A 27334-nucleotide genomic window follows, 5' to 3' on the forward strand; every position below is an offset into this window, starting at 1 on the left:
GAAATGTATCCTGATTGTTGTTGGCAGTGAGCTTTTTTTTTGTTAAACCTTGCAGGTTAACACTCAATAAACTGCATTTCAGACCCACTTCTCCCCACAAAGTAGTCCTCTCAATTTGAGACGCTGTAGCTGCAGTTAATTTATGATGTTTTTTACAGTGTACTAAAGTATGTTAGGTAATATTAGAAGCTATTTCCCCACCATCTCTAAACACTGTAGTTATTCCTGGGGCACAGCAGAGGCTCAAAGGGTACCAACAGCAGCCTCAGGAAGACTTGACCCATTTTCTTTACTCTGAATTGATGCTTTGCATCCACTGGCTTTGCTGGAAGAGGATGATGAAGATCTGGCTCTTCAAACAAAACTGTAGCTCAGTCCTGTAACTCTTAGAGCACCTAATATTGAAAATGTTTATTTTGCTGAGTGTGAAATTGCCCACTCAGTCAGCCTTTTCCTGAGCATTCACTTTGTTCCATTATGTGCAAATCTGGCAGAGGATGATACAGTGCTGTGGTGTGCTGGGGGAAATGTGTGTGGTCTGTGGTGCTACAGGGTGGCTCTTTGCTGCAGAAATTGGATGCTTCTAGTTCTAGAGAAATGAACTATCTTTGTAGTTTAGGTACCCTTTCTCCTGGCAGAATTTTTCTAGTGTTTCAAGGAGTATCCCTCTTAAAAGTTATCTTACCATAAAGAACTTACATCACTAAGAATTTGAAAAAATATTCATAATTCTTCTCGTTTGTAAGTTTCTGCCAGCCTATTCATTTTTATATGAACATCCATATTAGTTTAAAAAATTTGTTTCCTTGCTTACAGACTGTGTTGACCAGACAAGTGAACACATCATAACTGTATGTTAAGCAACTTTTAGAGATTCAGTTGACTCCAGTTGACTCACTGTTTAATTTAGGATTTAAACCTTTATTAGGTTTGGTTCTTAGTTTTACCCTTTGATAGTTATGTAATTAAATTATTAGTGAATAATTTAATAAAAGCATTAGTCATCTCTTAATTATGTGAAGAGTTCTTAGCTATGTATTTGTTGAAGCTCATATAGTACCAGAATCACAGTTAAGATCACTTCGGCTCATGCCATTTAACTTCTGTTTTCTTATGAGTTTCTTTAGTCAAAAACTAACACCAGTTTACAAAGAAAGGAAGGAGGAAAGGAAGAGAGAAAACATTGCTGAGATTTATCACAGTGTGCTGAAAGCAATCTGTGGCCTTTCTGGGCATCCCTGGGCTTTGTCACTAGCTCCTCACTGATACAAAGGTTATCTCCACTAATCTCCTCTGATGTACATCCACATAGCTCACATACCTGAGGTAATGAGAACTTCATTGTAAACATTTATTTTTTTCTTAAGTTCAGCAGAAATTTTTTAACAGTTTAAAAAGGAAAAGATTGCATCAAGGAGAAGAGGGTATTTTTAATATAGTTTGTTCTATAAAACATGCTGCTGTGATGTCTTCTTTGGGAGATGCTATGTAGTGAATTGGTTGAGATTGATATTATCATTAAATGGGTGGCCAGAACTCTCATACTCTTTTTGTGATTCTTTAAAGCCCTCTTTTAGTCAAAGGTTGAAGCTAAAGACAAGCCAAGTATATGCAATGGATCACATATTCCCATTTCTTCTTGTTCTGTTACACTGTGAATTTTGTTTAGCTATCTGTTTTGCTATTCCTGTAGTGTTCTGGTCACGTGAAAAACTTGTATTTTGGTAAGGGAGAAAAGCTTGTCAGCACAGCTTAAGGTGTGTCATTTACTAATTTGTAGCTTGTATGTCATTGTGACCTGAATGGTAATTGGGAAGATTAGAAGTGTGTTCTTAAAAAGTGTTCCACAGGCTGGGGCCTCTCCTTCTCTTTCCTTCTCTTTCCTTCTCTTTCCTTCTCTTTCCTTCTCTTTCCTTCTCTTTCCTTCTCTTTCCTTCTCGAATCATAGTTCTGAGTACTTGGGATTGGCAGTCTGAAAATGTTTTGATCACCCTTCAAAGCCATAAAAATATATTGAACTATCAAAATGTACAATGTGTGCCTCAGATCTCCTCAGCAAAATACCAGAGCTTGTTTAATTGTTTTTATCACTGAGCATGAAATCTAGATGAGTAACTGTAAAGCAGTGATCTTCAAAGGTTTGAGGGAAGCCATGTTTTGTGTCCTAAAGAAATGGGAGTTTAAAAGCAAAGGAGGGTTGGACATTCCCTGCTTTTCTGTACTAAGATAACTGGGATTTGTGCCGTGCTGCCCATGGTGGAGATTCTGGAGGTGCAGCGTTGCTTGCACAGGTGGTACTCTGTACCACCTTTGATACAGCTTCTACAGTTTTGGCATTGCTTTTGTTTTGTTTTCATTTGTTTCTTGTGGGTTTTTTGGTTGCTTTTATTTTATTTTTTTGTTTTGGTTTTATTTTTGCCATGGGTTTTTTTGTTGTTGTTGTGTTTTGATGGGGTTTTTTTTTGTTGTTGTTTTTGGTTTTGAAGCTGGTAATGCAGTTGCTCCTGAAGACAAGATTTGAAAGATGTTCAGAAAAAACCTGTGATTTGAAGGCAGAAGGAGCATCTAAAAAAGAACAACTGGAGTCTAGATCCTCAGCCATGCTAGGTGCTTAAATATTTATCTCCTGCAGAAATATTCAGGAGTTTTAAGAAACATTATGCTGCTTAAATGATGAGGAGGGACCCTTCTGGTGCAGCGCTGCATGGCTGTTCAGATGACCTCCCCCAAACTGAAAACCTTGGTGGTTTAAACTGAAGAGAAGCAGTGCCATCACCAATGCAATGGTTTATCTAATTTTAGCTCTTCAAGAGAGGGAAACAAAGAGCACTTTCAGGTCACGGCGTGCAGCACTTGCAGTGCAGTCCCTGGTGGGTCTGGTTGAGAAAAAGAACCAGTCTCGTACCTTCAGACCGGCACAGTGCAGTGCAGATTTGGAGAAATTAATTTTGTTCATATTTCAAGAAAAAAGTCTACTATGCTAAAGGAGAACTTTCCATCAGCTTAATCTTTGCTATAACTGCAGAACTATTTGTGTCTTCATTTTCTTACCAGTTCGCATATTTTGTGCACTGTTTTTCTCTCCTGTGTTTGTTGATTAATTGCTTGTTAACAGTGTAATAAAAATATCTCTTCTGCTTTAGTGCAAGTCATACTAAAAATTGCAAAAAAAGAAAAAGGAAAAAGGCATGTTACAATGCATACTATTTGATAAAGGGTTAGTACTTGAAAAACTGAATACATGGTTAGGTATTTGTTATAATTTTCCTTTTTGAAGTTCAGTCAAGCTCTCCCATAAAAAAAAAACAAACCAAACCATAAAGGGTTTTCCTATTCACTAGGAATTAAAATAAAAACCCAAACCCATCCTTAAAACTCTTATTATCTTTAACCTGAGAGGATTTTTTCATAAATATGTAAATTTACTTTCTTAGAAACTCTCTGTGCTGTTCTACATTGCATTTTCAGATTCAGATTTTGAGTATAAAATTGTTATTCATGCCAGCTTGTTCTTTCCTATTATAACAGGAAAATGATGCCCTGTTTTTGTGGTGTTTTTTTTTTAAATTTTTGTTTTGTTTTGTTGAGTTTTTTTTGTTTTGTTTTCTAGTGGTTTGTGTTTATTGAAATACAATACAGTTAATAATTTCTTTTTTCTTTTTATTTTAAAGCCTTGAAGAAGGAAGATAGCAGCTTTGATGAGGTAGGTTAAATGTCTTTGCACCTTACATAGTCCAGGTATGCCTTTAATATTTCTCACTGATGCTAGAAGAAACCCACAGATAGTAGTGTTATGATGTACATGTGAATTAATACATTCCTATTGCTCAAACATATTTTCATTTTCTGAATAGCTACCAGAACAATGTGTTAGTCAAAGGGTCTGCACAGAGCACTTAGAGGTTTGTTTTTTTAATGTAATACAGCTGGATGTTTTGAGAAAAGTGACCATTTAAAACTTCCAATGCTGGGAAATATTGCATGCAGGGAAAATACTTTACAGAACTTTGCCCATGACAATTCTTGTAAGTGTAGGCCTGTACTGTAACAGGCAGGGAAAAAACATCCCTCCTGAGAGAATACCTTGTGTAAAGTGCTGCTGCACTGGCACTTGCTGAATATGTCAACTGAGAGAGATGCTTATTATTAAATTAAAAAGAAACCCAACCCAACAGCACAAAACCAGCATCTAGTCTGTTGGTAAAGCTGATACTTGATTATTCAGTCTAATCAGTTTGGGGTCTTGACCTGTCTGTGATATGATTCACAAGTTAACTTGTAAAATATGCTGCTCACGATTTGTGCTTGGGAGTTCCAGGTCAGTGCAAGTCATCCCACAGAGCAAGTTTATGCAGGAAGAGGTGTAGGCCTTGGTGGGATTGATCATATTGTAGTCAATGCTTGCCTTGTACTGCCACCATAGCTGGAAGCAAATGGAAGAATTTTCATGTGTTGATGTTGTGCTTCTGGCATTTCTTTTTCATTGCCTGCTGTAAGCTTAAATTCTTGGCTGAATAGAGTGAGATAGCTGTTGTGTAATGCCAGATTCTAGAATAAATAAATGATGATGTAATGTCCTGGATTCTGGATCAAATCAGACTCCATCTCTTTCTAAAGAGATCACACTGATGCTGAAATACAGCTGTAACAATATAAATATTTTGTGATTTTCTGATGTGTTGCAAAAGCTATAACTCGCCTTGACTCCTCTCAGGTCTGCAGTGAAGGTCATGGGGTCAGGCTCTCTTTTCAGGAATTCTGTTGCATCATGCAGTGGTCCTGACTATTTCATTTCTCTTGTAACTCTCATGGAACTTGATTCCACCCTAAAAGTTACACCAGTGTGAATACATGCAGATATGTCAACTCTGAATCCTTGTTTTACAAATCTGGTCTGGTTCTGTTCAGTACTTTCTTCTGAAGGCTGCAGTGGTATATCTGTGCTATAACCTACTCAGTAAGTAGTAATAGCTTGTATTGAATTTGACTCAGAATTTTAAAGAGTCTATTAAACAGCACTGTCATATGAAGATGCAGTTCTTCTGTCCCCTTCCCTTCCCCAGGATTGTTTATCTGCAGGTTGCATTTATTTTATTTAAACCTGGTTTTCTGCTTTAACAGGAGACGACTTGAGCAAATGTTTGTTTAAATTCAACGGGGAGAAATAGTCTTTCAAATATGTTTTTAATGGAATCTGACAGATTGTTGCAATGACCTACTGCAGAGGCAGTAAGGGACATCTAGTGGGAAGGGTACACAAAAGAGTTTTCTTCCATTTCCTGTAAATATGGAAGAGCTTGATGTGACATTTGCATCAACTGGTTCCATAGTTTTAGGTGTCATTTCTTAGAAGAAAGAAAAGTGTGTTGAGATTTTATGTTGTCCTTATTATCTCTTCAAATTCTACACAGTTCTTGGTGATTTTGTAGCCTAAAGTGTGAATCAGAGCACGAGCTGTACCAGGTATCACTTAATTCCTTTCTTTTCAAATATCCTTCAGATCAGAACATGAAACAGACATTGGTAACAATAATACACCTGATTTAATAACACCTACTTCTGAGGAAGACAGAATCTGTGAGCAGAGGAGTGGGTGCACATATTGGTCTTAGAAGACCATCCTGAAAAACACTTCTAAGACTATTTGATATTAAAAAAAAGCAGTCTAGTCTTCTGGCTTGTGTATGTAGTATTGCTCTAATAGGGAAACAGTTATGAAGGAAGTTAAGATGACAATAAGTGGGAATATCACATAAGGATAGAAGAGAGGGGAATTTGTTTTCCAAGCTCTCCAAAGCTGTCAGCTTTGGGCCTCCTACTACAGAAAATGAAATAGTCAACTATTGAAACAGAAATTTAATTTAATAAGCAGCACATTCTCCTTGTATGGTTAGTGAAAAGATGCTCTTTTATGTTGCTGACAGATGCTGTGTATCTCTTCTCAGCCTCTTTCCCCTTTCCTGAAGGGAGGTTGACCTGTGAAGCAGTGCTTGAACAAGGAGCAATGAACTTGCAGAGGGACTTTATGCTTTTGACAGGTAGAGGTGGAGGACTCATGTTTTAGCCTTTGAAGTTGTGAACTTCAGAACACCAGGAGCAGAAGCTGGCCAGCAGGGACCTGAAATCTCTGATGCAGGAGAGAAAGTGGCATGAGGAGGAAGATGACCCTTCTAAAGCTGCAAGGTCTGCATTTGCAGCTGGATAGGTTATCACTTTATTCTGCATGTTGTAGGTGCTTACTTGTTTGTCTCTCAGGAACTGGGGGAGTAAATTGAGCACTTCAGTGGCTCTTAATTCTACCTGCTTTAATTGCATGCAGTAGCCGAAAAATGTACAAGACTGCAGGAAATTGTCTCTCTTTTGAAGAGAAACTACTGAAAACTGAGATGTCAGACATGATAGGCAAGATTACCACATAATTGCTTTCTGTTGGTATGAAATTAATCTCTCCAATAAATTAGGACCAAAGGAATCATGAGCAGTGAATCCTGTGATTAAGTTATGTGTTAGAAAATACTTTTATTTGTGGAATTGTTTCAGGGATCTTACTGCTGCATTTAGTCCTACCCATAAGGTAGGAGCACAACAATAGCATGAAGGAATAGTGTAAGATTTCTCACTTTTTAATACCTGCTCTTGTGTTTCTTTGATTAAATTTTAAATTAAAAAAACCCAGTTTTCTCTAAGTGATGCCAGCTTTTGCTTGGTCCAGGAAAGAACACTGAATGAATCCATTTAATGGATTTAGTGGTAGCCTGCTCACCTTCACAAGATGTTGTGACATCTTCCAGAGACTCATATGAATAAAGGAGTGGATACAGACCACTTCTTCTACAGTCTTTCATTTAAAGCAGTAATCGTGTGGTTTTGTTTTTTTCCTTTTTAACCTTTAGCCACTTCCTTTTTGTCATACTGGTCATACTGTGGGAACTGAAACATAGGCCTGCGTCAGTACGTGCTGAAATCAGTGGGAAGGTTCTCAGTGTTTTCAGTGGTTTGTGGATTGGTTTCCTCTGTCATGGAGTATCATGGTAGAGGGGAGCTGTTCTTGTCTGTTTCCAAAGTTTTTTGAGTAAGGCACCTTCTGCTTGTGTCCTTAAATGTACTTTATGTATTCTCTGAAAATGGCAAACTGTGAACCACCCTCCCCCTGAAAAGTAGCTGCCCTGTTTTTCAAAGCAACCTAAGTTTCACACTCTGAGTGTGTTTTCTGGCACAGTTAGCATCTGTTTTGTTGTTTTAGATGAAGCTCTGATTATCTACACTGAATATCATGATAGAAAATGAACACCTCTGAGGAGCCGCACTGCATGAAAAGAGCAGTCTAAAAACAAATAAGTTTTCCCCGAGTGAACATTTTGTTTGTGCTTCAGTAGTTTGTCAAAGTTTAGATTAATAATTTCCAACTATGCAGGATTGCTTTGATGTATTTGGACCACCGGTGTAACAAGTCCACTCTGCCTTATAATGAGGCAACTAATTTTGTTTTTCATTACAGTGTGATCAAGGCCAATAACAAGTGGCTGAATTGTAGCATATTTGTTGGGATAACAGCCAGTGTTGATGTTGTGACTAAACTCATCTCAAGGCTGGTGGTAACCTGCTCCTTTGGTTAGCTGCTTGCTATTATGATTTATTTCTAAATTGTTGTCAGCAGTTGTAAGCTGTTGTTCTTGTCCTTCTGTTGTTGGTTTCTCTGAGTCCTTAAATCATGTTTTAAGACCTTCAGTCATATGTGTGCACACTAAATAAATTAATATCAATGTCACAATTAAATCAAAAGAAAATAATCTTCAGACTCAAAATCAACATGAATTTCCTTGATTAATGCTTCTTATAGTGAGTTTTATTGCTATTGTTTAGATGTATTTTAATGTTAATTTTTACTGGTATTAAGAGCACCTTTTTTTAAGGCCATTTTTCTTAGGAAATTGGGGTACTGTGATTGTGTCTGCTGCATGTGGAATGCTGTCTGACTTCACCCAGTAACTTTGAAGCTGGCTGACACTAGATGCCTACATGCTTACTGGAAAAGCATGTGAGCTGGCTGAGGGGTAGAGATAAGAATCTCCTCTGATGGAAAAGCTGAAATGCAAGTTCTTGTGAGCATATGGGAGTGCAGTTGGAGGTGTTATGAATACTCTGACTTCAGCAAAATCCTTAATACTCATCTACTCCTTACTACATGTAGAGTCTCCAACTCTGAGGAAGCCAAATTTCATTTATTTCACACATGGAACAACTTCTGTGTGTTTGAAGTGGAAGTGTGTGAAAGGGGAGGGAGTTCTGCCAAGTTACTTCTTGATTCTGTAATGTACTTGCTCTCACAGTCTCTCTCACCCCAAATAAAAGGGCTACTCCCTCTGTGAGATGTTGGCATGAAAAATGTCTTGGTTTAAAGGACACCCATCTCTGAACCAGAACTTTTGCACGGAGATTTTGACTTTCAACAGTTAAAGGAAAGGGTGTAGTAGGAAAAAAAGTAAAGCTTTGTAAAGCATGAACAAGAGGTATTTGAATGCCAAAATGCAGGTGGCACATAATACACTAAATAACTTCTGCATTTTTTTACTATTTTATTTCTAGTTAGTAGCTTGAGAGAGAAGTGCATATATGACAGAAAGATAAAAATTCCTTAAAACTGAATTTGGAAAAAAGTGCCAGAAATACAGGTGTCAAAGCATTTTCTAAATAATACTGGGGAACTGGGTCAGAAAAACTTCATCTGGTGGTTACCTTACTTCGCCAAATGTGTGTAAAGGTGGTTCAAGTGTCTGGAAAAATGTGTCTGTTCAGCTGTATTGTCACAGAGCAAATGAGAGGAAGCCTAATTCCGGGCAAAATACAACTCAGTGTTGGAATTTGCTGCTGTTTTAGTGTTACTTGATGCATGAAACAGACAAATATTTTTCTGGTGACAAGAAGGAGGTAAAAGCTGGATAATGTAATCTGATACTTCCTACAGGAGGACCACCCTCTTGGGTTAGGAAGGTCTTTGTGTGTCTGATAAAGATCTTTCCAGACTGCCACCTTTGGCAGGGAAGATGGGTGGGGATGATGTTGTCTCCTGAGCCTGTACATGACAGAGATTTCCCAGGAGATGGTTTGTGTTCCTACTGCTCCTAATTCTGTGTCTTCTTTTCCCCAGTACAGTTCTCTTACACTTCTGAGGATCTGGTATTGGTGGTGGTTCCCTAGCAGCAGATGGCTTAGATATCAGCTTGTCCAACACATTTACTGGTCTCTGCATCTCTTTGAGGCCATTCCAACAAAATATAAACCCGAATTGTGTCTTAGCTGTTAGGACTGGTGTGTGATGCTAATGTGTGTGCATCTGTAGCAGAATAGTAGCCAGCATTTCAGGTCTTAGAAAGTTGTTATCTGCTTTAAGGGAAAGATTGTTTTCTCTAGATTGATAATATTATTAGCAATTGTGCTTCAGGTGAGTCTGAGAATGAAGGGCATCAATGGAAGAGAGCAAATTCTGCTATTCTGGTAAAGCTTCTTACTGCATCAGCTGTGGGACAGATGTGCCTTCTGTGGGACAAAAGAGACATTGTTCTGTAAAAACCCTGGTTTGTGAAACTTCTGGTGGTCTAAAAAAGCCCAACTCTTGGGCAGCCTTGTACAATTTCTCAGAGAATTTCTAGTATTTATATGGTGGTCAGGGATTCCTGTCATTTCCCTGTGCTATGTTGCACGTGGAAATAAATCAGGTTCTGGAAGGTGTGAGACTCCTCCAGAAACGGATCTAGGTGACCACAATACAAGCTGCTAAGTAACTGAGAAGTGGCAGGAAAAAAGTGGCAAGAAAAACTGACTATGAAGTATCTGCTTTGTTTTGCCAATTTCAAGGCTTTGAAGCAAAACCTGAGACCACGTGGAAGGTTTTGAGATTTACTTGTCAATGACTCTACCCATTCAGTACAGGAACTTTTCTTCGTGTTGGAGGATAGACCTGGCCTTTAGGAGATGAAAGTTTGAGAACCCTCTTTTGTAGCTGAGGAAGAGCTTTAATCTTGGCACATCCCTCAAATCTGTGGAGTGGCAGTGGTTTGAATTTTTGCCTTAGCCATCGATATGTTCTGTTGTGTGTTCTGCTGCCTGGTGTGTCTGGTGGGAGTTCATCCTATTACCTTTTAGGAAGTGTGTAGTGTTTTCATGACATAAGAAAGTGGTTAAGTCAAGTATGAACCTGCTTACTTTCCCCTTTCTCTGTCTTTTCTTCTGTAGAAACTGGATGGAAGAAGGGTTCTTGTGACTATTTAATATGCCTGTGTCCTTTGCTTAACTTTTCTTTGAAAAGGGATGGAGCAAAGGAGCAGAACTTGGTCTGAATCCATGTTTGCAGCAGTGGCTGGTGAGGATTTGGCCAAAATGCTGACATATATAGTTCTGTTGTGATCTGCAGGCAAGTGTTTTAGCTATCAGAGAAACACTGTGAAATGAAGATGAATTTCCAGGCCTACTTCTCTCACTTGTGCATGTGTATTTTGGGATGTTTCTGCTCATCAGATGGGAGGGTGTATGCAGGAATGTGGAGTCTGAATGTAAGCAATTATTATTTTGATAAAGTATGCTTGCATGTAAATCCCGCTGTTTATTTTCTTGGGACATATGGGATATAGTAATTTATTGGTAGATTAAATAGAGTAACAAAGCACAATGTAGTATATATTTGGGATCCATATATTTTTGTTCTTGGCCTTGTGGGCAATCTCCTGATTGTGTGGCAAGAAATAATCTTGCACTTCCTTGATAGGTCTGTCTCTTCCATCTACTTTGTGCTTAGACATTATTGCTTTTGCTCTTTTTTTCTTCCTAGCCACACTACAAGCTGACATATGACTATGTCTAAATCTTTTTCCCATGAAAGGATCTAAATGAAAATTATCAGTCTACATTTTAACTTTCCTGAGAAATTCTACATGTATGCTGCCTCATCTGCTGTGTGTCACAATATTTCTGACAGCCATATATTTGCAGGATCTCATCCACAGTAATCAAAGTTCTGAGTCAATTGACATCTCTTGTTAATTATTTGGAAGGGATAAGAAAAAGGAGATTACAGACTTATTCAAACAAAATGGATTTTATGTACACAAAACAATGTCATTTTGATGATATTAAGGCTTAAAGAAATTGTTATTGCCTTACACCTCTTTTTCTGCATATTCTGGAATTTATCTTTTGCCCCTTCCAGCAAACTTTTCTACATCTAATTCTAAGCCAGTTGAGTCAGAGTGCTGCTACTACTTCTTATGTTCATTTCAGGTAGGGGAATTCTCTTTATCAGGTTTAAAAATTCAAGCTTGAGTATTACCAATTATTTAAATATGAAATATTTGCAGTAATTTAATAAATAAAAATAAGTGTGAATGCTGCTGAAAACAATGATGAATGATGGAAGCAGGACTGCTGAGAGAACACATAATGCATTATAACCAATTCTAAGTAACAACTGGAATTGATTGTGTTTGGGGCCCTCTGAGGTTATTACTTCACTTGAGTTAAGTTTTTCCTTAGAATCCAGGGGTTCACCCTCTTAAGTATTGAGAAATTAAAACATTACTAGCTTTGGAAAATGTTCACTGATGTCCCAACCCAGCAAATCCAGTGGCTTACAATATTTTCCTTATTGCCATGTACTCAGCAGCGCTTTTCTTTGTACGTGAACTTCTTTGATAGCTCACATATACAAAAAGGTGTTCTTCCACACATATGAGGCATCTTCCTGTTTCTTTTAGGGAGGGTAAACATCTTGTTGCCAGTGGATTAGTATTGTACACAGTCACACTCAGCACCATTTTTAAATGGATCTTTACATTCCTTTTTCTCCACTGAGATGCAGATTGAGACTCAGGCATGGTGATCCTGAAACTGCACCTGAGGGTGGCTTCGTGCTGTTCTTGGACTTGTTTTCTGTCTTCTGTCTTGAAAATTCAACACTGAAGGAATTTGTCTGAGGTCACTTGCTGTGGTTAGTTAGGTCAGAGATGCCCTTCAGCTTTGAGGTCTGGAAGATTTTTCATTATGCCAAGTATGTTGTAAGAAGTTGTGGTGAGGATGCATATTTTAGCTTATTTTTCTTAAATACTGTTTCAGATAAAGAATTTTTCCTTTCTGTATTGTTAGAAGGAGAATATGTTGAAATTTGTAGAGAGTTTAATCATTAATTATTTTTATCTCTCTACTAACAGTTATTCTTGCTTTCTGACTGAGAAACAAGATCTTTTTTCTGACAGAGGAACAGTCTCTGTTTTTGACAGAGAAACAAGATCTTCACTTGTTACTTTTTTGGAAATTGTTCTATTAATTTTGTGTTTGTTTTTTTTTTTTTTAATTTTTTTGAAAAACTATCTATGCACACATCTATCCCATGGACCAGTATGTCCATCCTTTTCTTTATCTTTTGTAAGTGGTGGTCCTCTTAGAACAATTTCTGGTTTCATTTTAGTTATTTCCTTTTAACAAACATGGTGAGAAAAGCTGCATCACAGTTCAAGTACAGTGCTCATAGCTGTTGGTTAGCTCTTAGGCATAGACATGCTTCTTTGATTTCCTCTTTTTGTTTTCCTGTTTGTGCCTCTTCTCAAGTCTCAGTGTACTTATCTACATTCACTGTATGCCTTTATGCTGTTTGTCCTCTTAAGCTGGTGTTGTCACCTTGTCCGTGGTGACAAGGATGTTCTGAAGTCCTTGCCAGATATTGAGTCAGCTGCAGGGGAGCCCGGCCAGGGTGGGAGCTGGTGTCCTGAGTGGAGTGGGCAGGGAGGGGAGGGAGCTCCTGCGGGCTGCTGGTGGTGGCAGACACTGCCAGAAGCCATGCAAAGTGTGGGTCGGTAGCTCTCATTTATTTATTGGCCTTCTAAACAGACAGATTTATTAAATGATCTCCAACCTGCTCTCCTTTGTCGATGCCAATAACTGATGCAGTTTTTCAGTTAAAATAGCAATCCATGCTTGCTCAGAAAAAGGTTTTTTAGCTTATCCATGCAAAAAGTAATGCCAGTTCCATTGGTCAAATTCATTAGCATTCTTACCGTGTCCTGGCTTGTTCAGATGTGGGAAGTCTCTCATGACTGCAGGTTTGCTTAGTTTGGAGGGAAAAAAAGGTTTTTTTTGTTTAAAAACATTAAAAAAAAGCAGTGATGATTTATTTTAGCTCTTCATGCACAGAGAGGAACCAGATACAAACAGGATGTTTGTTAGAGGCATCTCCTGATGACCTTGGAGATGCACAGAATTCCAGAAACTAGAGGACAGCATCTGGAGAAATACTTGAGTGGATGTTTTTTTTTCCTCACTTGTTTAGTTAGTTATTACTCTGGTATGGCTCATTTAAATGTGATTTGTCTGGCTGTCATCAAATCATGACAGAAGCTCAGAGAAGATGAAGAGAAATGCCTAATTTGCTTGCCCTTCAAAAAGATATGCTGTAGCACTTCAGGACTTTTTTCTGTTCAAATCAGTAAGAAAATTATATTTTTATCATTGAAAGTAAGTTTGCATTATCTAAGAAGTTATGAGTTAGACTGCATATTTTTTTATATCTTAAAAAACGTGGTTTTTTTAGTGGTGTGGAGAGACTGCTTAGTCATGCATTTTATATGGACATAGACAATGAGCTCAAACTATGTTTGTGATGATATTCAACAACACAAAACTATGATATTAATTAAAATGTTTCTTCAAAAGTTAAAAAAGGTATGAAAGAAAATTCATATTTGAACAAATACTGGTCTGGAACACAAGAATCCTTTTCTTAAAGTTCTGTCTTACACATTAATTTCAACAGTGTTCTAACTGAGATGCTCTGGTAGGTTTATTCCCAGCATTAATTATTTCACTTACCCAGTGGTGGGGCAGAAATGATGTAGATTTTACAAAGAGATGCTTCATTTTGGTATTGTCAGTTAAGCTTCAGAGAGGACACCAGTGTGAACCCAGTCCCCTGGGACTCTGCAGAGCTCATGAGTATATTTAATACTCACTGCTGAGGAGGTGATTTCAAGAGGCCTCTGGGGTTCAGTGGTGATGCAAGACTTCAGAGCAGATATTTGACTGTGAGTGGATCCTTATCTTGGAAGCCTATGTGAACTGGGTTTACTTTATTGTTAAGATTTGGGAGAATGCCATGCCTGTCTTCCTTGTTCAATTTCTATTTCTTGTGAAAAATCAGAGAGAAGGCCTCTTGGAGAGAAAGGCGAAAAATGGAAAATGTAATTATTTTTCCTTGTGCCAAAGAACATAGATGGAATATGAGATATTAAATTGGAATATATTAGTTATAATCTGAGTTTGCTTCTTAGCCTTCTTCAAGATCTCAAATAGATAATTAATCAGGAAGAAATTGGACTAAACTGTCATTCACAACCTCACCATTTTGCCTCAGGACCATTCATTGTGTGTCACTAATGGTATGAGCCATGGTGTGAGAGACAACAACATCCAGAATAAACCCCATGTCACTCACCATGGCCTTCAGCTGGGTACAGGATGGAATTTTGCATGGAGTTCAAAAGCAATCTCCAAGTTCAGACACTGTTTATTAAAACCTACTGTGTTGGGAACTGACCAGCTTTGCAGAAAATAACCTGGGGGTCCTAGTGGACATTAAGTTGAATGTGAGCTTGCACCATGCCCCTGCTGCAAAGGTGGGTGCTGGTATCCTGGGGTGCACTGGGAGGAGTGTTGCCAACAGGTGAAGGGGAGGTGGTCCCTCCCTCCCACTCAGCACTGATGAGGCCACACCTGCTGTACAGGTAGTTCTGGGTTCCTCACTGCAAGAGAGACATGGAGAAGAGCCACTAATATGATTAAGGAACTGCAGCATCTCCTGTGAGGAATGACAGAGAACTGGGACTGTTCAGCCTGGAGAAGAAATAGTGCAGTGGGGGATCTTGCCCATGCCTCAGGGGAGGATGTATGGAAGACAAAGTCAGGCTCTTCTCAGTGGTGCCACGTGACAGGACCAGAGGCAGTGGGCATGAACTGAGACAGGGAACTGAAAACCTCTGAACATCAGGAAACACATTTTTACTTGTGAGAGTGACCTAGGAGAAAGAGAAATTTCCCATTAAGGTTGTGGAGTCACCATCTGTGGAGAAGCCATCTGGACAACCTGCCTGTCCTGTGCACTGTGATTTAGATGGCCCCGCTTGAGCAGATGGGTTGGACCAGATGACCTGCAGAGGATCCTTCCAATCTCCACCATTCTGTGACTTGTGAACTTTTTTACAGGCTGCTTTCTTTCTGCATTTTTAGAAGCTTTTTGCATTTCTTGTGTCACATACAATTGATTTATTGTTAGTTTTTCTGTATGTGATCACCTATAATATTCTAATTGTTTCTGTAAGGCAAAGTGATTTGCTTCATCTGTGATTCCATATGGTACCTTGCAAATAATTGAGGTCCAGTACTATAAAGACTGTAAGAGATACTGTTTCAAACCACCTGTTTATTAAAGCTGAGAAGAAATAGAATTGTGAAGATTCTCTAGAAACATCTGCAATAAAATGTTTACCTTTAGAAACTCATTCCTATCCACTGCTCCTCTGCCAAAGACACCCCTGGAACAGTCCTTCTGTTTCTTTTCCTTCCCAAATCCCAACACCTGGTACTCCAGAGCAAGCAACACAGAGCTTATTGGTGAGGTTTGAATCTTTTCCCTCTTACAGGAATCTTTAGTTTACCTTATCAAGTGTTTCCATGAGGAATTACAAAAAAGGGGGCTCTTGTGCAATTTGTTTTTATTAACATGAGTAAGATGTGTATTTAAGCTTCTCTTCTGCCTGCTCTTCCATGAGGTCAGTTTCAAAAACACGAGGCTTTGAGGGAATAACCTATCCATGGAAATCACCTGTGTTTATGAACCTTTAAAAGAACCACATGCTTCCAACAGAAATAAAGTATCTTTTGCCTGGAATTATCCCTTCATAGCAAAGTCAGTAATTTTGAGGCTCCAGATTGATTTACCTGGAAAAAGGAAACATTTGCTGCCAAAAACATCAGAGCAAAAATAAGCTTTGTCAAATAAAGGGAATTCTGCACCATGTCTTGAGTATTCCCTTTGTAAAGGACACTGGGAAGGCTGAAGTGAATAGTGAAGAATTTTTTTCTGGTTGGTGTAGGTCTAGGCAGTAGGGTGGGAAGTGAGATACTTTCTTTAACATGTAGCTCTCCCTCCATAAACCTAGGGGAAGGGGGAATATCTCGTCACACTTACTGCTGCTGTGTGCACTTTTTAACCTCAGTTTTCACATTTACTTCTTCCTTAGATATATTTCTAACTTTATATGGAGTTGTGTGGAGCAAATGCAGGCTAGTTGAAGCCTCTCAATTCTTGATCTGAAGTGTGACCCTTAAGTGCTTCTTATGGTGAATTGTTCTGCTTATAGACTTGTTCCTGAAATGTTTCCAGTTCTGGAATTGGCATTAGCATTAAGAAATATCCTGTGGAAAAACAAGCTGGGGAACCAGAGTCTAGCCAGAATTACTCATTGCATTGTACCAGCTGTCAACAGGACTCCTGGCTGTAATTTTGGTGTTAACACTTTGTGGTCTAATGCTTGATTTCTAGGAAAGGATCTGTGAGTTGATGATGGTAGGGCTGTATTCTTAATTTGAAAAGGCTGTGTTGTACCTGTAACTTCTTTGCTTATGCATAAAGCTGCTGTCAACATCAACAAAGCACAGCTCAAAGACCTCTGCTTTTGAAAGAGCAGCATACCTTTATTTGGTTTTTCTGCCTAAGACTAGTGCATGATCACATATTTTACTATTTTAGTCCTTTCTTTTTTTTCAGTTTACCCTTTAAGAGGTGAACTGGCTTATATTAGCTTGCATTTTAGGAATTGCTGCCATTTTGTAATAGCAGGATGATGTGCATCTTGCAAACTGGTTCATGAAACTCTGTCCTGAGCACCAAACTTCTTCAGTAGAATAGTTCAAAAGATTGTGCTCATTGTGCTAGAAAATGGTACCCTTAGGGTCCTGCTTGATCGAGGTGGGGGATGCTTTAAAACTGGGCTATAATTAAGAGTGCAGTAAAACAGATTTATTATTAATTCAAGTTTATAAGGGAAGGGAGTAAATTATGTTCACTCTTGCTGCACAGTTTTGGAAAAGAAAAATATGCATTAATAAACAATATGTCTGTAATTAATTAATGGTCCCCTGGAGACAGTTTTCTCCCAAACTAGTTAATTAGTGTGTAAAATGCTAAAATATTAATCCCAAAACTCATAATGAAAAATCAGCTATGGGTTAGTGAATTGTGGTCATTAAAGCAGATTTTTTTTGTGCTTTTGCTGTTTGTTTAGTTTTGGTTTTTGGTTTTTTTTTTGTCTTAATGGCCAAAGTTAACAACCAAGACAAATGGAAAACAAAGCACCAAAGCTGAGGTGCATTTTGACAATTCTAATTATTGTCCTGTGCTACTAAAAATATCATAAAGCTCTCTGTAGAATTAATGTGAGCTATAAACCTGTTGTGTACTCTGGATTTGAAAATTAGTATTGATTACTATTTTGTTTTTTATTACTTAGGAAGATATGGGCAGGATGTAAATATTAGAGACCTCAAATTCATAATTCCTTATGTTTTCTGTTATCCTTCTTTAATCTTCTGCTGTGTCTGTTATTTTTACTCCTTTTCCAGATAGACTGATAAATCTCTTGAATTTGATTACAAAACCACATTTCAAAAACCTACTGTTCTGGTAACCTGGATGGGGTCAGCCTCTAAGTATCTTTTAATAAGGAGATTACCATGCATTGCTCAGTTGGATTCACATTATTAGTTACTGAAGTAGGTTTAGTATTTGGTTCCTAAATTCTTAGTAAAGCTTTTGCAAAGCATGAAGTGCTCTGTGCTTTGTGTGCTGAGAGCCTCACTGGCTTGCAGGGAAATACATAAACTTGTCAAAAATGTGCATACTTGTAGAATCAAAGCCTTAATTTGTAAAATGATATTTAATAAGAAAAATGGGCATGAGGTAGTAATTTTTCTTGTTGAGAACAATGGTTATTGCTCAGGTAAATGTTAGCAGCCTTAACTGATTGCTGACAAGAAGTGCAGAAGTGATTAACATGACAATCTACAAATCATGTCATAAATTTTTTTGTCCCCTGCAGCCACAGCAGGAATATAAACTGTCCTTACAGGTTTAGTTTAGTTCTTTTGGAAGAAAAAAAAACTGTGTTGCAAAAAACTTGGGAGAGAAAATCAAAATTCTTCCATACTTAAGTTTTCTTTATGAAGTCTCTATTTAATGCTGTTTCAGCCTGATACCTATTTCATTTATATTATTAAAGTGAAGCTTTGATGCATGCATAGGTATCTCCCCCCCATCATTTTTCTCCCCCACTACTAAGTCCTTTTATGTTATGCTTTAATATGAACAGATTAATTCTTCTTTAGGCGTCTTCTAAGAAAATGGGTTTTCTAACTTAGGCTGCATTTATCTTTGACTATACATAACTGTAAAAAATTGGTTTTAAGGAAGTGTATGTTCAAGAAGTAGCAAAGGATAGTAGAAATATCCATAATAACTTTTAATCTTTTAAGGTTATAAATACAAATCTGCTTGTAAGTATAAGAGAAAATTTGCTATTTTTTCTAAGGCTATACAAATCAGTTGTATCCAAACATGAATGCAAGTAGAGACTAAATTAATTTCTGTCTCTGACACAATATATTCAAACTATGGATACCCATGTCAGGCAGGTTGGGTCTCTACTTGCTCATTGAATCCTGTCTTTATTTGTTATATCTAGTATAAACTTTACTATCTTTACTGGATATAAATGATTTCCCTCATGCTAACCAGAGGGATTTGGGAGAGGAAGCTAGCAGCTATGTTGCTAGTGTGTTCTCAGCTTTTCTGGATGATGGACATGCTGCCCTGCTCCTTCTCTGATTCTAACCTGACACTTTGAAGGACCTGGGGAGGTGATAGCAGAGGGAGTCAAGGATGTTTCTTCCTTTGCATGCCTTTACATGAGGTGTCACTGTTTTCTTTGCTCTCTCTTCTGCAATCTTGCAAGATGCCCTCTGGAGTCCTTCTTGGGAAGGCTTTGCTGGAACTGGACAACCCAAGCAGGACAGTTCTGGGACAGCTGTGTTGTAAGGAGAAAGCAAATAGAATAGGATTGTTAAGCCTGGAAAAGACCACCAAGGAGAATTATGACAGAAACACAAAACTATGCGTGATGTGGACAAGTTGAGTAAAAAAAGAATTAAGCAGACAGAGGGAAGTTTTCTGTGGAGAGCTCCACTGAACTGACCTCATTGCCTCATGTTGCTGTCTCTGCCTTCCTGCAGAAAAGGGGCTTCAGGGCTGGTAAAAGCCTTGGCAGGGCTTGGGGTGGGGTGAGTTTTTCCCCAAGATTTGGAAGAGTGAAGCATGTCTGGGGGCAATAGAGCACATGCTGGAGGAGGGGACAAATGGAAAACATCTGGAGGTGACTCTCACTGGAAGGGTATGTGCACTCCCTGAGCAGAAACCACAGAGCTTATCTACTGAGAGACAGAGAAAGCACACTGGCTGAGTGGTTTCATCCAACATTGGCATTTTTATGTTTGGAGCTAGGGGCACATAAAAATCATAATGGTAATGTTTCTTAGGGGTAATTTTGTTAAACAATGCTACTTTTGCTGGCAAAACTCCAGGTGTAGTCTTGGCTTTGTATTGGTTCATCTTTTACAGTTTCTGATTTATCTTACTCAAATGCCTGGCATAAAGAAAGAAGAAAATTCTTTTTGCAGAAATGAGTTGTCTCTTACAAAAGAGCTGGAGCTGCTGACAAATGCATTGTAGAATAGCCTGGAGAGAGTAAAGAGAAGAACAGTGAAGGAAAACTGGAGTATAGTAAAGGATCTGGGTGATTTCTAGGGAGGGGAAGATGTCTTATTACTTACACAGTATTCAAAATGTGACTTCATATTCAAGCAACACATTCTCTAGAGATTTTACAAAGTCCACAAAAATGCTAATGAAAAGCAAGTGTTTTATTATGAAGTTGTCTTCTTTCTGCCTTCTTGATTTCTCAAATGTTTTAAAATAGCTTAAACTAAACTGTTTTCTATTTAGCTTCTATTTGCATTCCTAGTCAGAATAGTTTCACCTTACAACTTGGATTTCCTGTGCAGTATTTCCAAATGGGACCACAGGGACTTGTTGCTTTAATTTGTTTGTATTCTGTTTCCTGCAAGTTTGGATATCTCTGTGGGCATTTTTCTTGTGTATATGTGTGTGTGCTTTTTCATTTAACATCAGGGAAGAGCTGGGAGTAAAGTCTCCTTTACTGTAGAAGTGTAGTATGCCTTAATTTTGAGCTGGGAAATAAACATTTTATCTATTCTTCAAAGGACTGAGATTTCAGATCCCTTTTTTGTCTGTAACAGGATGAGGCCAACTCTTCTCTTCTTAAAGAAGATCCAGCCCACTCTAGAGAAGCTGATAGTGTTTCAGCATGTGTATCACACAGCCCAGCTGCATTTTGTGATCAGCAGACAATATTCTCTTCTACAGAGATGAGTCAACAGCTAGGTCCAATTTTGGTTCTGAAAAATCTTTTCTTAATGGAATCTTTCTAGAAACTGTTATCTTCTGCAAAAAAGTGGAAAATTTTTGACCAGCCTAATTTTCTGTATTTTTCTACTTCTTGACTTGATACATGATAATGCTTTATATTTAATAAAGATTATGTATAACTTTTGACATAGTTTTTAAAGTTGTGCTTATCATCATCTGTGTTTCAAAATCTTTTGTGTATAAGAGTTCAGTTATCTTGCTTGTAGCTCTCACAGCAATATACCACAGGTTATTGTATATGCCAGCTTCATTTTTCTGCTTTCTATGTCTATTTTTGTGGAATCAGTTTCATTTCCTCTTTTGTTATGTTGGTGCTTATGCTTCAGAGTACTGCTTGTGACAAATTAGCTTTTTTTTTCATTTTATTTTCACTCTGTAGAGTTTTTGCAGTGGTGGTGCAGTTTGTGCCTCCATTGTTTGGGGTCTGACAGCCCTGCCATTAAACTTCAACGTTTCCACAAGTTCACAAGTATGCAGTGGAACACCTCTGTGTAGAAAAGTGGCATACAAAAAGTTCATCTGAAAGAAAATACTTCAGTTAGAAGAAACCTCAGTAGGTCGTTTGTCTAGTCTCCTATTTGAATGTTTTAGAAAATAATATTTTAGAAAATACCTAAAAAAAAGGGAGGCTGGAGGGTTGTAGTTCTGCTCTGAATTTAAGGAAATACAGAAGCTCAAAATACTAACCAATATTCTCTCCTTTTTTCCTTCCAAAAATAAAAAAAAAGAATAGGATGTACACTTCTGTTGACATGCAGCCTCTTTCCACAGAAAAGTTATAACTTACAGTTGTAGCCCATATTTGTATAACACTGGAACAGAAGCTGTAGTTACAGTATTATTGGAAAGAAATACTAGACTTGCTCTGTTTTGTCACTGGTGGTTTAATTACTAAAATCTATTTAAAGTACCTGCAGTACCTTCCTAAAGGTGCTCTGCACAACAGCTTCCATTCACAGAGATGTTTCTTGGTAATCCAGGGTTCTGAACCCTACAAGACGGGGATTCTGAAAGTACTTCACAACGCAGAATCTCTTTTTTATTCTTAAGTATGCCCGCATGGTCTTGCAGTTGTATTAAATACTTTGTTTTCATAGAATTTGAGAATACGATACTTCTGCTATTTCATTTCAGCAAGTGATGGGTGTTTAAGTCTGTAACAGACGTATTTTAAGCAGCATGATGATTTCACATTTCACAAGTATTTACATTAGAACTTTTTAGTCAAGACCTTATGTGGTGGGTTTAACCCAGACAGCAACTAAGCACCTACCAACCCCTTCCTCCCAACCTGCCTCTCCTGCTCTTTGCAGTGGGATAAGAATTGGAAGAGTAAAAGCAAGAAAATCTTGTGAGTTGAGATAAAGACTATTCAATAAGTGAAGAAAACCCACAAGTGATGTAGAGGCAGCCACTCACCTCCTCCCACAGGTAGAGTGATCCCAACCAGTCTCTGAGCAGCAGCTGCCTCAGTTTTTATGGCTGATCATCATGTTATGTGTCACAGAATATCCCTTTGGTCACTTGGGGTCAGCTGTCCCAGCTGTGTCCTTGCCCACCCTCAGCCTACATCATGAGGGCAGTGTGAGAGGCAGAGAAAGTCTGGAGTCTGTGCAAGCACCGGCAGCAGCAGGAGCATTGTGTGTTACCTGTGCTGCTTTGGTCTCAAATACAAACAGCACCAGATAGGCTGCTGTGGGGAAAATCACCTCCAGGCAGCAGGGACAGCACTCGTTGCCTTGTTGCTCAGTTTAGGTTGCTACAAACAGCAGTGTTTAAATGCTTTGGATGGGCATTAACCTTGACTTTGCAGTGCTCTGGAGGCTGGAGCTCCTGCTCTGATGGCTCTAAGGGCACCATGTTTCCCAGAACAGCTGGGGTTTATGAAAGAAATGTTTTCTGCTGTTACTGTTAAGTGAATAATGATACCAAATGGCATTGAACTGTCTGGTGGCACTGGAAAACCTCTGATAATGACTGCTGTTTCTTAATATGTTTGATATTAAACTTAAAAGGAAAGGAGTACACTGATGTCATAACAGATGTGTGTATGATTTTTTAATATCCTGATCACACCTCTGGATTGTGTTTCATGATGTGACTTGGAAGTTTGCTGGATCTTATCTTTGTTTATCTGGTTTTGTTAGCATGAATGGTGTGTGGTATTTTACTCTACATCTTTGTGGGATTTGCTTGCTGGGAGAGGGCAGTCTGGAGGAAAGGTCTCAGGACACTGAAACCATCAGGAACAGCATCCTAGTTTCCTTTCATTTGTCTAGCAAAGACACATTGTCCAGGACCTCTGTAGCTGTTTACAGATCAAAAAAAGAAACAGTTGATCCATTCATGCCTTCTGGCATAAAGGCATCTCATGTCTTACTCTCATATCTGCCTGTTTTCCCAGCAGATTCTGATGTGCTGAATAACTTCCATTCAACAGAGGCTGACTAAGAACATGCACACAGCCATTGATATGGAGAATGCCGGGAAGGGAAGGGAAGGGAAGGGAAGGGAAGGGAAGGGAAGGGAAGGGAAGGGAAGGGAAGGGAAGGGAAGGGAAGGGAAGGGAAGGGAAGGGAAGGGAAGGGAAGGGAAGGGAAGGGAAGGGAAGGGAAGGGAAGGGAAGGGAAGGGAAGGGAAGGGAAGGGAAGGGAAGGGAAGGGAAGGGAAGGGAAAGAAAGTCAGAAATAAAAAGGCAATTGGAAGTGGGTACACTCCATCTTTTATCAGTTGCAATGCTGGAGAGAGAATAGGAAAGGCCACAGATGGCTTTAGATACCAGTTGAAGGATCAGGATCGACAAGCTGGGTTAGAGGGGTCAACTAAGTGATCATACTCACAAACAGAAACTTAGAAGAAGATCATTTGGAAAGACGGACTGCCTCCTCCTCAGACAATTAATTGAAATACAAGAAGATGAAGTAATTCAAACAGAACCTAGATCTGATGTAGTCTACTGAAATATCATCTTTTATTTTCATTATTATTAATTCATCTTTTATTTCATCATTATTTTCAAGAAAATAAGGCTTTCAGATGAAGTGCATCAGAATTTTGTCATCCCCAAGGTAAAAAGTGGGAAAAGCTGAGGAAGTTAGGAAAGGTTCTGTAAGTAGAAAAATAATAGAAACAATTATATTGAAAAGTGATTAAGCACTTCAAAATGTTATTTTATCTAGGAATTGGGTTTTTAACATGAAGCTCTGAATGTGGCATAACAATGTCACCACCTACTATGGCGATTTACTCCTTCAATTTTTTTAATGTTGTGAGCTGTCTCATTTGGGAGCTGCAGTTGAAAAGAGCTAAATTCTATTCAGTGCACTAGAAAGAAGAGCAGAAATTTCTGTGTGTTTGTAAGGCAACTCATTTCACATGCATTTCAACATTTACTATTCAAATAATATTGAAGTAAAAAATAGCTCCCATTAATTAATGAGAAATAAATGTTGACTCTATTTGAAGAACCTCTGCCCAGAAGGGAATTTAAACAAATTTCAAAACATGCATGAATAATCAGAAATCTATGTTCTAAAGGTAGCCATTGTAGCAGCGTTGTTTCTGCAGGTTTGTGGCATCTTTATTCAGTAGTGCATAGATAGTACAGGTGTGAGAAGGTGTCTGAATGAATCAATGCTAGGGTGCATAAGGATACTGAGGGGAAAAAAGATGTCTTGCCCCTCAGAAATGAAATCTGAACCCATGTGGATTTTTTCTAACAGGGCAGGAAAGTCTGATCCCTTTCAAGATCAAAACAAAAGTTGAGAGGAGCACGTGTTGGTGGCTTCCAGGCAGTTTCTGTGTCCAGTATTAGAGAAAAACATCTTCATAGTCAAGTGCCTGGAAAAGTTCATTAGTTTTCAAAATATGATGTGAGGAAGTAGTTCAATAACTTATGGTGGTAAATCAGTCTGTGAACATATACTATAAATTCTGTCAGCAGTTTGATCATCAATGCTGTCTGTGTTTTCTTAGCAGGTAATTTTGTCAATATAAATTGAAGTTGCTTTCATTATATTTTGAGGGATGAGATTCAAGCAAAAAAGAGTAAGAAAATGCCACTTCACAGTGTAATTTCCTACTAGTTGTGATCCTGAGAGCTTGTCTGTGGTAGATCTGATGAGGGAAGATAGTTAATTTGGATTTTTGAAGTCTTTCTAACTTAAAGTGCTTAATGTAGAAGGATGTTATTTTCTGTTTGACTTTCATCAATAGCATTTGTATTTGTATGTCAAAAGCAAGTTGTGAAAAGGAAGTAAATAGTTATAAAATATAGATTTTGAAAGATTTTGAAAGTGATACTTAAAATGTTTTTTGAAAAATTTGATCTTGCTCTTGCTCCCTCTTCCCCTTTAAGCACAAATATCCTTTTTTTTTTTTTTTTTTAACTGGGAGGGCAGATTGGAGCACTTTTGTATCACTGAAAAGTACACAGAATATAGTGGTTACATATTTTTGAGGGCAGGAAGTTTGGGACAGGGTCTTGCTGAGAGGAAGTGGGAAGTCCCAAGATATTTCTTTTTCTTTCTTCCCTGGCTCTTCTGGGGAATGTCAGCCATCTGAAGTGAAATCAGCATGCTCAGAAAGTAAAACTCTTGCCAAAGTAATTCTGCAGACGGTACAAATAAACTCTATGTGGCAGAAGGATGCCAGAGAAAATCTAAGATATTTACTGTCACTTCTTTCAGCTTTGTAGCATTACTGAGACCCCACTAAAAAGAAGAAATGCTTTTTTTTTTTTTTTTTTGATGTAAAGACTCTGTTTTGCATTGCTAAGGAATAAGGTGTGGGAAAGAGAAGGAGCAAGACACTGTTATTTATTTCACCCATCAGTGAGCGATACTTGGAGGCAATAAGCAGATTCTCCTATAGCTGTGCTCAGCATGTTGGAAAACAAACAGGACAAAGCCTTCTTTCCAGCAGAAAAGACAGAAAGCAGAGTAAGGGGAGTAAAAAAAAGTGTCTAGCCTGGCAGTGTTACCAGAGTAAGAGAATCAGGAGAGGGAAATGATGGAGAACACAAGGAAAGTCTTGGAAACTGAGTTATTAGTTGGGAATGTGTGGAGAGGCTTTTAATAGCATGTCTGTTTGGGTTTTTCCTTTCTGAATCATGTCATACCATTCATGGACAAGTCTGTAAGGAAAAATATCTTCCAACCTTTGTGGTTTACATGTGAATGGAGGCAGCTGGTGGGAGTCATGCCAAAGGTTGCTGCTCTGCTGTCCAAAGCAATTGCCTCTCAATTGCTTGCAAGGGTTGAGCAAAATGGAGCTGGTATTTCTTTATGAAACATTTCTCTGAAAAAGGTGTTTTTGTGATTGTAGTGTTGTGTGTTTTTTCAAGCACATAATTTATCAAATCAGTGCCTTATTTAAAGACTAAAGAAATATTGGTACTATGTTATTGAGGGAAGTAGAATCAAAAAGACTCTCTTTCAAAAAAACCCAATATTTGATGGCTGTCCGAGTCTGTGGTGTGGGTTGTAGATTGTGGAGTTGTATACAGTGTACCCCCTTCTACATCAAGCTAATCAAATTATCTGCTTCTCACTCCTGTTTGGAGGGTAATGTATTCAAGTACCATTGAGATACACACTGTGTTTTGGCAAGGCCATTTATTGTCTCCACCAGTGATTGCTAGGAAAAGCAGTTTATGTTGATGGTAGATTTTCAATCCCATGCCCCCTGAGCTGTCTTCAGTTGATGAGCTAATTAATTGGTGGAGAAAAATGGTGCTGAAACCCTTGCTGCATAGCACCATGAGCATCCTTAGATGTGGAGGTGAATCGGGTACGTAATCCTGAACACACTGCTCATCATCACTGGATCTGTGTCAACCCACAGCAGCTGCTGGTTTTGAACTTGGGAACATTTAGGCTTGATTGATTAACTACTAAAATGATGTTAGCAGTAGGATTTGGATATATATTAAGCACCTGATAGGAGCACATTATAAATGTACACAGCTGCAAACTGGTGTCTGACCTAAGCAGCGCTGAGATGAACGGGATGTACTCCAGATGAGGTTAAGTGAAGCATCCTTTATCCCATAACTGCACAGATCAGTCACATCCTTGGGCATTTGCTAAACTTGTGGTTGCAGCTGCAATATATAAAATCCTTTAAGATACCTGGTTGGCAGAGTCTAAATGTCAGGATGGAGGGTTGCAGTCTGTGCATGTGTATGTGCACACATTTGCATCCTTGGTTTCTGTGTAGGGTTGGCTGTGGCCACAGGTTCAGAAGCATTTAATGAACTGTAAGTCCGGATAATTCTTTGTTCTTGTATTTCATTGTCATTGCATTTGTACAGTGTTACAAGGTACTTTCATTGAGAAGCCTGTAATGGAAGCCAGCTGAATAAATTATTTCTTTGGCTGAAGAGGTAGAGGCTTTTGAACAGAAGTCCTGCCTTCAAACCTGGGCAGCAAATGTTCCATACATGCCAAGTGCATGTTGTTTGTGCTTTCCCTCTCAGATGTGGTAATTTGAAATGTAATGATGTGAAGGATTGTATTTATTTTACTCATGTGTTACTAATCTGTGTAATTTAACAGCAAGCAGGGACATAAACTTCATTAAGATCCAGATGATAAAAAAATAAATTGGCTGAGGTTCCTCCTTTCATTCTAATATTGAAAGCAAAAAGTGGCACTGGGATGCACAAAACTGTGATTACAAAAGCTGTTATTTTTTGCTGATTACTGCATTATAACCTGGGGTGATGGTGCAGTG

General features: G+C 38.4%; 1 protein-coding gene across 2 annotated transcripts in view; it reads left to right on the plus strand.

Moving 5' to 3' along the window:
* The window catches only part of CDK14 (cyclin dependent kinase 14), a 341412-nt gene that overhangs the window by 3070 nt on the left and 311008 nt on the right, over positions 1-27334 (plus strand). For both annotated transcript variants that reach the window (XM_064409653.1, XM_064409650.1), the window contains exon 2: positions 3672-3703. In XM_064409653.1, coding sequence (XP_064265723.1) covers positions 3672-3703 — 32 coding nt within the window. The remainder of the gene's footprint in view (positions 1-3671; positions 3704-27334) is intronic.

The sequence above is a fragment of the Passer domesticus genome, chromosome 1, assembly GCF_036417665.1.
Source record: "Passer domesticus isolate bPasDom1 chromosome 1, bPasDom1.hap1, whole genome shotgun sequence".
Lineage (NCBI taxonomy): Eukaryota > Metazoa > Chordata > Aves > Passeriformes > Passeridae > Passer > Passer domesticus.